We start from the raw sequence: 13426 nt of genomic DNA on the forward strand, positions 1-13426 counted from the left end.
AGGTCACGGTGCCACTGGTGAGGCGGCACGGAGTAATGTGTTCAGTTTTGGTCACCCTGCTATAGTAAAAATGTTGTTAAACAAGAAAGAGTAAAGATTTTGAGGATGCTAATAGAATGTGTGCACTGAGTTACAGGGAGAGGTTAGGACTCTTCTGTAGAACATAGGAGACAGGGAAATGATCGTACAGAACTGTATAAAATCACGAAGTCAGAGATAAGGGTGAATACACTCAGTCTTCTTCCCCAGTGTTGGGGAATCAAGAGCAAGAGGGCATCATTTTAAGGAGAGAGGGGAAAGATTTAAGAGGAACTTGTCGGTTATTTTTTTTCTTAAACAAATAAGAGAGGTATTCATGTGGAATGAGCTACCAGCGGAAGGTACATGGATAGGAAAGGTTTAGGTTATATACCAAATGCTGAATGGGAAAAGGGTCATCTTGGTTAGCATGGACCAGATGGGCCAAATAGCCTTTTTTCCTGCTGATTACTTTCTGACACGAGTGGAATACTGGAGACAACTCAGGAAAAACTGCTGTCTTCTTCCTCCTATAGTAAACCCCACCCAGTTTTTACACAAACTCAACTCTCCCCAATGATCAGAGAATCGCACTTTAATCTAACGAAGCAGCACATCCTGTAGACCAATACATGGTCAGTCACTTCTCTGTATAAAATACTGAGTACAGGAGTTGGGATGTCATGTTGAAGTTGAATAAGATGATGGCAAAGCCTAATTTGGCATATTGAGCAAAGTTTTGGTAAGGTGGAAAGTGAAAAGATGTAAGATTAAAAGAGTGCAGAGAAAATTTCTTGCCAGGATTTGAGGTCCTGAGTTATAGGGAAAGATTGAATACGTTAACTCTTTATTCCTTAGAGCACAAGAGATTGAAGGGAGATTTGACAGACGTATACAAAATTATGAGGGTATAGATAGTGGAAAAAGCCTGCTTGCATTTACCGAGGTTGGGCCAGGCTACAACCAGTAGTCAAACGTTAAGGGTGAAAGGAGAAATTTTTACAGGGAAGATAAAGGAGAACAACTTCACTCAGAGGGTGGAAAGAGCTGCCAGAGGAAGTTCGATTTCAACACTTGAGAAGTTTGGATAGGTACATTTTTGGGAAGGGTATGGAGGACTATGGTCTAGGTGCAAGTCAATGGGACTAAGTAGATTAATAGTTTGACAGGGGCTGGATGGGCCAAAGTCCTTGATTCTTTGCCATAGTGTTCGATGACTCAGGATACAGGTAATTTTCCTATTACCCCAAACTAGGCGCTCTAGTCACCAAACACTACCCGTACTCCAGTGTTAGTCAGCCCCCTCACCTAAAAGGAACCTATCAATCTCTACCAAAAATTCAATCACTTCCCACACGTGGGGCATAGTCATACCCCACCCAAGGGACCCAAACATCCATAACCACGAGAAGCTAAAGTCACCTGCATCCAAGGGTCCAGTCAACACCCTACCCAAAGGGACACATCAGACACCCTTCCTCACCCACAGAGTCCTGTCAGCCCCAGCCTTACCTGCTCAGTGGCGCTGGGGCAGTAGTAGACCAGCAGCAGGGTGCTCAGAACGTTGGTGGCAAGCCCGAGCAGGGTGATGGTGTTGGGTGCCATCCAGGTGGGAACCAGCTCCAGCAGCCATCCCCAGAACACCTGCAGCGGCGGCTCCAGAAGCGAGCGGCCTGACGCGCGGTACTTGTGCTCCTCCAGTCGCTTCAGCTGCGCCTCGCTCAGCGGCCGCAGCAAACTCACACCCATCTCCAGACTGCGAGCAAAGCCGAGCCCCAGGCCGCGGCCCGACACTGAGCGGGGACACGTGACCAGCGACGGGGCCCACGTGACCAGGGCGCGGGGCGGAGCTTGAAGATGGGGATTCCGGGTGGAATACGTCACCAACAGCGAGCCATACATCGCACACAAAATGCTGGAACTCAGCAGGCAAGCCAGCATCCATGGGGAAAAGTATAGTTGACATTTCCCTTCGGACGCTGCTGACTTCTTCCAACCGTTTGTGTGGGTGTTGCACAAACACAGAGTGGTTAGCGACCCACGTGATCGGCCTCTCGGGGGCGGGGTCTAGGGACGCATGACCCACGTGACCAACGGCCGGTGGGCGGGGCCTGGAGCCGATAGGCCAGCGGCAATAGGCGGGATCCGCGTTGACCGACGTCCAGTGACTAGTTCTGGACCAATAGAACGGAGGCGTGCTGTAGTAGGCGGGTTCTACGTGCCGGACGGCGGGGGCGGAACCGCGTAACTGACAGACATGGAGCGGTGGCAGCAGGGGCGTGGCCTGTGTGGGGAGGCGGGGTTTGGGAATGGGCGTGGCCTGTTTGGAGGGGTGGGCCATCTGGGTTGAGAGGACGGAGGTGTTAACTACTTCCCTGCAACCAATGAATCCTTGAACCAGCGGCACATCCCTAAGCTCTGCAGCTTAGCAATTCATACTACTGGAGTCTGCCTCTTCTTGTTTAACTGTTTATCATTGCCTAGTGCCCAGTGCCTCTATTTCCTTAGGAGGCTAAAGACATTCAGTACTAGATGTCCTTTTTGACTCTTACTAACTTTTATTGATGAACCACAGAAAGCATTCCGTCCAGATTCATCATGGTCTGTTACAGCAACTGTCACACGAGGCTGCTTAACAAGACAAGAACCCAAGGCATTAAAAGGAAGATTAGTGTGGACAGAAGGCAGAGAGGGAATAAAGGGGGCCTTTTCCGGTTGGCTACCAGTGACTGATGTTGTTTCACAAGTAGTTGGTGTTGGGTCCACATATTATATGTCAATGATCTGGGTGACAGAATTGATGGCTTTGTGGCCAAGTTTGAAAACAATTCAGAGAAAGGTGGAGAGGCAGGACAGTGTTCAGGAAACAGGGAGTCTGCAGTTGGAATACGGTGCAGGGAAGTGCATGGCTATGTGCTTTCGTAGACTATTTCCTAAACAGGGAGCAAATTTAGAAACTGGAGGTGCAAAGGGTTAGGATTAGAAATGTGAGCATGCTGTGGTGGTGTTGGAAGCATGGCAACACTACAGGCTGCCCCAGCACAATCTTCACTGATTTCATTTGAGGTAAATGTTGCATTTCACTCCATGTACCTGTGACAAATTATGAGGGCATGGATTTTAGTAAGCAGTTTGACAAACTCCCTCAGGGGAGGCTCACCCAGAAGAGCAAGATGCATTGGGCCTACGGTGAATTGGCTGTTTGGATTCAGAACTGTCTTGTGCATAGAAGACGGCCCGTAGTGGTTGAAAGGACTTATTTGAGCTGGAGTTCTTTAATCAGTGGAGTTCTACAGGGATCTGAGCTGGGACCTCTGCTGTTTGTAATGTATATAAATGACCTAAATGAAAATGTAGATGGGTGAGTTAGTAAGTTTGCAGATGATATCACAATTGGTGGAGATGTGGATAGTGGTAAAGAACACAGCGCGATATAGATCAGTTGCAGATATGGGCTGAGAAATGGCAGATGGACTTTAACCCAGATAAATGTGAGGTATTGCATCTTGGCAGGGCAAATGCAAACGTTCCTGTGCCAGACTGTTCTATGTTCAAAGGAAAGCAAATCTTTAATCAACAACCAATGCAGAAAATATACACAGTGGAATACATTTTAACTTATTTATTTGTCCTTTTCAAAGCCGGCTTTCATGCAATAAAGATATTACAGCACTTTACAACAGTTTAGACAAAGGTACTCGTTGACATGTTAGCCAACAGGAGATTAGATAGAATATTTAAAATAGTGAGGGGTTTACAAAACATGGATAAGGAGAAATATTTTCCCATTGGATTCCAGTTCAGAACCTGCAGAGGAGGTCACGGTATGAAAGCAGTTTGTGAATTTCAGCGGAGCTAGTGAATGTGAACATCTCATGATAGTTCACCTGAACAAAAGACTCAGGTGGGATCAGTAACACCAGATATTCAGACTCAAAGAAATCCTCAAGCTAACATATTTGACAGAGGCAGCCTATGAATGTACAGACTTTGTTAGCACACACCTTACAAATATTTATAGCTTTGGGTTAAATTTGAATGAAAAGACTGTAAAATCATTGCGACATTATCTCAATCTTTCAATTCAGCATGCAAGACTTAACTTTGCTATTTCATTGATGGCCGAGTCGAAAATTACAGATATAGAAACAAAACCTAATTCCTTCCCCCACTGTCCACCCTCATGAAAAAATACCTCATTCGGTAGATGCTGGAAATCCAGAGTAACACACGTAATATGCTGGAAGGATTCATCCGTGGAGAAGAATAAAAGAGTTGGCATTTCAGTCCAAGACTTTCCTGGCCCAATGAGGCGTCTTGTCCTAAAACACCGACTCTTTATTCCCCTCCAGTGATGCTGCCTGACCTGCTGAGTTCCTCCAGCATCTTCTGTTCATTTTGTGACAATATTTAGCTGATATGTTAAAAGGTTTCAAGATCCTGGCCAGTGTATAAACTGCGTGTTGACAGTTCAAAGCCAAGACATTGCAAGCCCGTGTACATTGAAAGCGCTGCCAAACTCTAATGAGAAGCTACAACCACGTTGTAATGGAGAAGAGGGACAAGCAGTCGACAACATATGCCATGGCGACCATCATTCTTTGTGGGGTAAAGTTTTCGTTGTGCCCACATACAGGTCAATAATGTTTAGTGGCATCCCTTGCATCATCAGCTCGTGGAACTGGAAACCACCTGTACAATAAGAGACAGAGTTCAGAATGACCGGTGTGCAAGCGGCAAGTTCTCCCATCAGAAATCGTTCACAAACACAAGATGGGGCAGCAACAGTGATCCAGGCACCAATGCCATCTTTACAGCCAGTTGGGCTCCCCACTCAACCAGCAATTCACCCTTTTTAAATTCTTAAGAAGAACAACTTACAGTTTTCAATTGAACTGGTGTAACGTCTTAATCTTCTGCCAGTCTCGACCACCCTTTGCTGCTGGCCTCTCTGAGCCACCCATTGTCACTAGCCTCCCCACTGTCAAGGAAATCTTCAAAATGTAAAAGCAATACTCATCGTGAAGGAATGTTGCCACGCGGGACATCCCCTCTTCTCACGGCTGCCGTCAGGGAGGAGGGACAGGAGCCTGAAGACACGCACTCAATGTCTCAGGAACAGCTTCTTCCCCTCTGCTATCAGATTTCAGAATCAGAATCAGGTTTATTATCACTGGCAAGTGTCATGAAGTTTGCTAACTTAGCAGCAGCAGTTCAATGCAATACGTAATATAGAAGAAGAAATGTAAACAAGTAAATCATTTACAGTAAGTATGTATATTAGTTAGATTAAAAATGGTACAAAAACAGAAATAATATATATTAAAAGAGCGAGGTAGTGTTCAAGGGTTCAATGTCCATTTAGGAATCAGAAGGCAGAGGGGAAGAAGCTGTTTCTGAATCACTGAGTGTGTGCCTTCAGGCTTCTGTACCTCCTACCTGATGGTAACAGTGAGGAAAGGGCATGCCCTGGGTGCTGGAGGTCCTTAATAATGGATGCTACCTTTCTGAGACACGGCTCCTTGAAGATGGCTTGGATACTACAGAGGCTGGTACCCAAGATGGTGCTGGCTAATTTTACAACTTTCTGTAGCTTCTTTTAATCCTGTGCAGTAACCTCCCCCCACCCCCCACCCCCGTAACCAGACAGTGATGCAGCCTGATGCAGAATGGACATTGAACCCATGGACACTAGCTCACTATTTTTGCACAATATTTAATATTATATATATATATATTTCTTATTGTAAATTATAGAAAATGTGATGTATTGCACTGTAATGCTGCAGCAAAACAAGTTTCATGACATATATTAGTGATAATAGACCTGATTCTGATCCTGATTCAAACACAAGAGATTCTGCAGATGCTGGAAATTCAGAGAAGCACACACACCATGCTGGAGGAACTCAGTAGGTCAGGCAGCATCTAAGGAAGGGAATAAACAGTGATGTTTCGGGCTGAGGCCCTTCATCAGGACTGGGAAAGAAAGGGAAAGAAACTAGAAGGAAAAGAAAGAGAAATGGTCTATTTCCCCCACCTTCCTTTCCTGTCCTGATGAAGAGTCTCATATCCGTGTCACTGAAAGACATCACAGACCACAGGTATAGTCTGGATTCTGGTTTCTTCCCTCTTCCTTTCCAGTCCTGATGAAGAGATTCAGCCTGAAACGTCAACTGCTTACACCCCTCCATAGCTGCTGCCCGGCCTGCTGAGTTCCTCCCACATTTTGTGCGTGTTGCTCTGGATTTCCAGCATCTGCAGAATCTCTTGTGTTGTAAGGTAATAGTAGTTATTGAACCTGCTGGTATGGGACTTAAGGCTCCTGTACCCCCTGCCCGATGGTAAAGGGGCTCGGATGGTGGCGGTCGTCGATGATGGATGCTGTATTCCTGTGACAGTGCTCCTTGTAGATGTGCTGATGTGATGGACTGGGCCGTATCCTCTAATTTCTGTAGACCTTTCTGTTCCTGGGCATTGGTGCTTTCATACCATGCCGTGCAAAACTTGTAATAACCGGTAAATATTGAAATAAAGAAAAGTTTAAAGAAACAGAACAAGCAATTCCTTCTTACTTTGTCCCATCCCTGAACAATGAGTTTTAAATGAGTGTTATCAAGTGGTTTACCAGCTTACCGAGGTCAGACAAGCCTCGAAGTCCAGCTCCTGCCATTTTCACCAAAACAGCTTCCGTATAGTTTCCATGATGTTCCATTTGGAAATAGTTAAAATGCTGGAGATTGGCATTAGTTTGAAATAGGTGTTAAAATGATGATGTTACCACATCATCTGGTCCCATCAGTAGATACCCATTATGTTGGACAATGTAGGCCACACACACAGTGGAACCAATTCCCCTCTCAGGTGCAAGGGCCCAAGTGCTAAACATGCCACCATGGCAGGAGACTGAGATTTACTCTGGAGGAGGGTTGCATGGGGATTACATCTACTGTGTGTAATCACAGGGGCTCCTGTCAGGAATGTACTGATACAGTTTGCTGTGTAAAGATGCTCATTGTGAGAGATTAAATATTAAAGATTAGCTTTATTTGTCATGTGTACATCGAAACATACAGTGAAATGCACTGCTTGTGTCAATGACCCACACAGTCCGAGGATGTACTGGAGGCAGCCAGCAAGTGTGGCCACACTTGCGGCGCCAACATAACATGCCCACAGCTTACTAAGCCTCATCCGTCTGCCTTTGGAATGTGGGAGGAAACAAGAGCTCCCAGAGGAAATTCCTGTGGTCATGAGGAGAAAGCACTAGCTCCTTACAGACAGCAGAGGAGATTGAACTCTGATCCGTGAACGCTGCAGAGTGACGTGCTAACTACGCTGCTGTACATCCTCTCACTGGTGTGAGGGAAGGACTTGATGACATTTCGGGCCTTGATGCAGGGGTTCAAGATCTGAAGCACTGACTTGATAGAACTGTACAAGATGATAGGAGGCATAGACCGAGTGGAGAGCCCGAGACTTTTTCCCAGAGTGGAAGTGGCTAATTCCAGGGGGCATCATTTTAAGGTGATTGGTGGAAAGTATCAGAGCAGGGAGAATGGCAGAGGTAGGTGCCTGGAACGCACTGCCAGGGTGGTGTTAGAGACAGATACATTAGGGACAATTAAGAGACTCTTAGATAAGTACATGGATGTAGGAGGGAAGAGTTATATTGATCTTGGAGGAGGGTTAAAATGTCAGCACCACATCATGGGCTGAAGGGCCTTCTACAGCTCAATGTTTTAAGATATGTTCTTTATATTGTAGTTTCTTTAATTAAGAACATAGAGGAAAGGGTCAGCTTGATCTTGGATTAGGTTACAAGGTCAGTACAATGTTGTGGACTGAAGTCCCTGTACTGTGAAGTAGAGATTCAGTGTGGATAGGCCCTTCAAGCCATGCCATCCAGCAGCCTAATCACAGGACAATTTACAATAACCAATTAATCTACTAACCATGGTGCCCATCGTTCTATCTTTTGACCTGAAACGTTGACAGTTCCTTTCCTCTCACAGATACTGCTCGACCCACTGAGATCTCCCAGCAGTGTGTCCATTGCTAATTCTCTATTAGTTTTACCCTTGCTGGTACTTGCCTGAATTTGTAATCCAAGTTCAACTTCTGTGCATTTACAGTGTGCTGTGTGCTGTTGACAATGCACTTTGCACCTTGGCTCTGCTAATGTATAGTTGAATGACAATTAACTTGATTTGCTGCCAGTTAGACTTGGGCTCTGGAACAGGCAGACTTCAGTTTGAGTTAATGAGCAACCCAGCTACATTCTGGAGGGTTTTGAAAGGGCAGTAGTGGCCATGATGGATTAATCACATCTGATTGTAAGTCTCCATCAGAATTTAGCACTTTGCACCCTCTGCTGTACAAACAAAAGGAACTCAAGCCTCATAAGGCAAATGAGGCCAAAACTTATAAGCTTCATATGTTTTTAATCATATGAAAGCTTACCTGGATGAACATATAGAAGCCACAAATCCTTACTGCGCAACTAAGGAAAGAAAAAGACACACTGTGAGACTTAAGCAGAGGAGAGTCAGAGCGTGCAGAGGTGGTGACGGCACACTGGCAGCACCAGTCAGCTTCCATGCAAACAGCAGGCAGAGGCAACGGGGAGGAATGGATGCACAGAGGTGTATCGTTAAGGGTTTCGACACAGTTGCCAATTTAAAGCATGCATTCATGCTCAAAAGAAGTGTGAGCATTTGGCAGAGACCCAGTCAGAATGAGGAGTAGCAATGGTCTAAACCTCTGGAGAGATGCAGATGGCGGATAAACACCGTACATTGTTAAAACTATCTACAAAGGGTTGATTATTTACATATTTTATTTATTTACAGATACAACATGGTAGCAGGCTCTTCTGGAAGGATACATCCTACAGGTGGGCTCGAAGTAGCTTGGTGCAATTCCAGACTGTTTGATCCAACGGTCTGCAAAGTATTACTATACCACACCCACCTCACACGCTCTACCCCAACTGACGAGAGCCGCTACCTATCACTGCAGTCATAGAGTCCTAGAGGACGACAGCTCAGAATCAGGCCCTTCAGGCCATCTAGTCCATGCCACACTGTTATTCTGCCCACTCCCATTGACCTGCACCAGATCATAGCCCTCCATATTCCTCCCATCCAAATGTTGAAATCGAACCTGCGTCTACCACCTCCTCCCACACTCTCACCACCCTCTGGGTGAAGAACATCCCCGTCATGTTCCTCTTAAACCTTTCACCTTTCATCCTTAACCCATGACCTCTGATTGTAGTCTCACCTAACCTCAGAGGAAAAAGCTTGCTTGTATTTACCATACCTACTCCAATGATAAGTAAAACCTTTAGGAAATGGTAAGAATTTCATTTCCCAATTTTGTAAATAATTAAGTCAACCCACCATCTGCACTGCAGGGACCTGGGGACATGGATCCTCTCTGACCTCTAACCACTAAATATGTCCTGGTTTTGAACACAACTTCAAACTGTGGTCTCCACTTACCACTATCAAAGTGTCAGCTCAAAGAAAGATCTTTAAATTCATTGGATTAGCCTAGCAGTTTTGGGATTCACTGCCCAAGTGACCTAACAACAAATGATCAATCATGATTGTGCCTGTTTGAAATTACCCATATCGTAAGTTATAAGAGCAGAATTAGGCCATTTGGCCCATCGAGTCTGCTCTGCCATTTTATCATGGCTGATCCATTTTCCCTCTCAGGCCCAGTATCCTGCTTTCTCCCCGTATCCCTTCATGTCCTGAATAATGAAGAGATCTAACAACCTCTGCCTTAAATATACCCAGTGACTTGGCCTCCACAGGTGACTGTAGTAACAAAAAATACCTTGCTATAAACGTAGATGTTAGTTGTATCAGGATAATGAAGGGTAATTGCTCTACCTTGAAGAGTGTTTGATGGCTTTGGGCTTGTACTCGCTGGAGTTTAGAAGAATGAGGGGGATCTCATTGAAACCTATCGAATATTGAAAGGCCTAGACAGAATGGATGTGGAGCAGCTGTTTTCTGTAGTGAGTGAACCTAGGATCAAGAGGCTGTCCCTTTAGAACAGATACAAGGAGGAATTTCTTTCGCCCGAGGGTAGTGACTCTGTGGAATTGATTACCACAGACAAGTCATTGGGTATACTTAAAGCAAAGGTTGATAGGTTCTTGATTGGTGTGGGCACAAAAGGTTATGGGAAGAAGGCAGGAAAATGGGGGTTGAGAGGGATAATATATCAGCTGTGATAGAATGGCTGAGAAGATTCAATGGGCCAAATGGCCTAATTCTCTTCCTATGTCTAATGGTATTATGGTTTTATAGTTTAACTACAGGAACCCCAGTGAGCAACTACCCTTTTCCAACAACTCTGACGTCAACAAGACTACCAATGACCACAGTGTGCAACAACACATGTATGTTCACTGCACAATTTCATTATGCACTTGGCTGCACAATGAAGTTTTTTTTTTGTTCCCAGGGAATCTCAATTCTGCTACCTTTCCAAAGGTTTAGCACGGACGCACAAATGTTTGTTAGAATTCACTCTGGGAGGCACGTCAGGTCGGAAAGTGGAAACCATAAGGAGATTTCTTTGCAATATCACTTTTCATTTCTACTGTGCATTGGTTAACTTAAATCTGAATGCCGACAGAGTCAACCACCATGTGTTCAGCCCAAACAGAGAATCGCTCCGCATGCACCCCAGTGCGTACAGTGAAGTGTGACGATGAAGACATCTATCCACCAGGCACTGTGATCCATGCAATATCAACTGAGAGTTCATCACATCAGTGACCAATCACAAACACACACACACACACACACACACACACACACATCGTGCACACGCTTTATACACACACACATATATGAACACACACATCATGCACACACTTTACACACATACACATCATGCATACAATCACATGAACACACACATCATGCACACATATATGAACACACCATCATGCACACATATATGAACACACTCATGCACACTCTTTACACACATACATGTCATGCATACATATCACATGAACACACACATCATGCACACATATATGAACACACACATCGTACACACACGCGCACACAACACATCAGAAAAGAGTGTGACAGATTAACATCTAACAGGTGACAAAAGAAAATTACGTAGAATAAACTTTCATCAACAACATTTCATTTTATCTCTACCTTACCCAGAACCGTGTCAATCTATTGGACAATATGGAAGAGGGGTTGGGGGGGGGGGGGGAGGGAAAGAGGCTTCATATCCAATGGACTGGATAAAAGGGCCAGCTACCAAGCCACGGCCCAACTGTCATCAGAAACACCAAGCGTGACTTTCCCGTATTGGATCCACACGTTCCATTTCAGTGAAGTTTGACAATAACAAACTCTTCAAATGTACGAATAAAATAACTGTCACAGCAACTGAACGTCTGTGTGGAGAGAAGCGAAGATTTAGGGCAAGTATTTGTTCTGAGGGTTGGTATTGTGTACAGGGTGTGCACTGTCTTGTATGTGAAGAGTGGGAGTGAGTAAGAGAGAGTGGTAGAGAGAGAGAAATTGAGAGATACTGGGAATGGGAGTGAGAGCGAGAGAGATGGGAGAGAGAGTGGTAGAGAGAGAGAAATTGAGAGATACTGGGAATGGGAGTGAGAGCGAGAGAGATGGGAGAGAGAGTGAAGGAGAGGGAGTAAGAAGAGGGATCATATGGAGATTAGAACTCCATACTCCCAGTGATGCTCACCGACTCCAGTATTTCTTCATCACCTCTCTGAGTTCTAAATTAGTCTATGACTCTACGACTAACGGCCCATGGAACACAGACAAGGGTGCCTGACATCAGTCCTCCTCTTTGCTCTTTGGAGGGGATTACCTGAACTTGTATTTTCAGAAGCTATCTTCCCTTCACTTTCCCAACCACCACCCCCTGCTTCCCCCCATCTCCGTCACCCTGTCTCAGCTTTTAACTGAGAACTCAGAAAGGTGATGATGAAATGCTGAAATTGGCGGGTATCACTGTTCCCAGGAGCTCACCTTTGACTTCCATTTTGCACTCCACTTCGTCCTCCCCAAGGTCATTGATGGCTTTACAGGCGTACAGGCCTCCATCATACGGGCTGGGCTTGCGAATCTCCAGGGTGCAGACGCCCTGGTTGGAGAACATTCGGTAGCGAGGGTTGTTCTCGATCACTATTCGATTTTTCATCCAGGTTATTTTAGGCTAAATGGAATGAAATGGTTAATTGAAGTATTAAAGAAATATTGTGTTCATTATAGGAAGGACATAGGGACCAAGTCAAAGGCTTTCCCTGAGCTGTTAATTCCAAGGTACAGGTAGTAATGGATGGACTATATTCTGACTGAAGGACTGTGACCAGTGGTGCTCTGAAGGGATCATCTCTGGAACCCTTGCTCTTTGTGCTTTTTGGATGAATAAGTGGAAATGTGGGTTAGTAAATCTGCAGATGACGCAAAGGTTCAGGCAGAAGAACTGGGCTGAGAAGTGGCAGATGTACTTCAATCCAAAAATATGTGAAGTGATTCACTGTGGAAGGTCAAATTAGAAAGCAGATTGCAGGGTTAATGTCAGGATTCTTAGCAGTGTGGAGGAACAGAAGGATTGATCTTGGGCTCCATGTCCATAGATCCCTCAAAGATGCAGCGCAGGTTGCTAGGTTGGTTAAGAAGGTGCGTTGGCATTCACTAGTCAGGGATTGAGTTCAAGAGCCACAAGGAATGGTGCAGCTCTAAGAAACTGGTCAGACCACACTCGGAGTTTTGTGTTCAGTTCTGGTCACCTCACTATAGGAAGGATGTGGAAGCTTTAGAGAGGGTGCACAGGAGATTTCCCAGGACGCTGTCTGGTTTAGAAAGCATGTTTTATGTGGATAGGTTGAGTGAGCTAGAGCTTTTCTCTTTGGAATTAAGGTCGATGAGAAGCAATTTTACAGAGGTGTACAAGATGATAAGAACACACGTACAAGTGGATCAATGTGGGAGACACTTCATTCCAGGGTGAAAATAGCTATTATGAGAGGACATGATTTTAAGGTGATTGGAGGAAAGTATGGGGGGGATGTTAGGGGTAGGTTTTTTACATAGAGAGTGGTGGGGGTGTGGAGCACCCTGCCAAGGATGGTGGTAGAGGCAGATACATGAGGGACATATAAGAGATTCTTAGATAGGCACATGGATGATAGAAATATGGAGGGTTATGTGGGAGGGAGGGGTTAGACTGGTCTTGGAGTAGGTTACAAGATTGGCACAATGAGGCAATGTCTGAAGAATAAATACGAGCATCCATTTATAATGGCGCAGTGGCCCAGTGAGTCACGCCTTTGCCTCACTGCGCCAGAGAGCCGGGTCCAGTCCTTACAGAGAAACAATTAAAG

General features: G+C 45.2%; 2 protein-coding genes across 5 annotated transcripts in view; both read right to left on the minus strand.

The window, feature by feature from the left end:
• Positions 1-2059, minus strand: part of chpt1 (choline phosphotransferase 1) — a 33966-nt gene extending 31907 nt beyond the window's left edge. Inside the window, exon 1 of the mRNA XM_059978529.1 lies at positions 1531-2059. Coding sequence (XP_059834512.1) covers positions 1531-1959 — 429 coding nt within the window. The 5' untranslated portion in view covers positions 1960-2059. The remainder of the gene's footprint in view (positions 1-1530) is intronic.
• Positions 2060-3652: 1593 nt separating this feature from the next.
• The window catches only part of mybpc1 (myosin binding protein C1), a 132520-nt gene continuing 122746 nt past the window's right edge, over positions 3653-13426 (minus strand). For 3 of the 4 annotated variants that reach the window (XM_059978534.1, XM_059978532.1, XM_059978531.1), the window contains 2 exons: positions 12069-12255; positions 3653-4710 (listed from right to left, as the gene is read on the minus strand). In XM_059978534.1, coding sequence (XP_059834517.1) covers positions 4613-4710; positions 12069-12255 — 285 coding nt within the window. In that variant the 3' untranslated portion in view covers positions 3653-4612. Of the gene's footprint in view, positions 4711-8481; positions 8522-12068; positions 12256-13426 lie in introns of all 4 variants that reach the window. The other variant, XM_059978533.1, reaches the window with a different exon arrangement.

The sequence above is a fragment of the Hypanus sabinus genome, chromosome 8 (assembly GCF_030144855.1).
Source record: "Hypanus sabinus isolate sHypSab1 chromosome 8, sHypSab1.hap1, whole genome shotgun sequence".
In the NCBI taxonomy this organism is placed as follows: domain Eukaryota; kingdom Metazoa; phylum Chordata; class Chondrichthyes; order Myliobatiformes; family Dasyatidae; genus Hypanus; species Hypanus sabinus.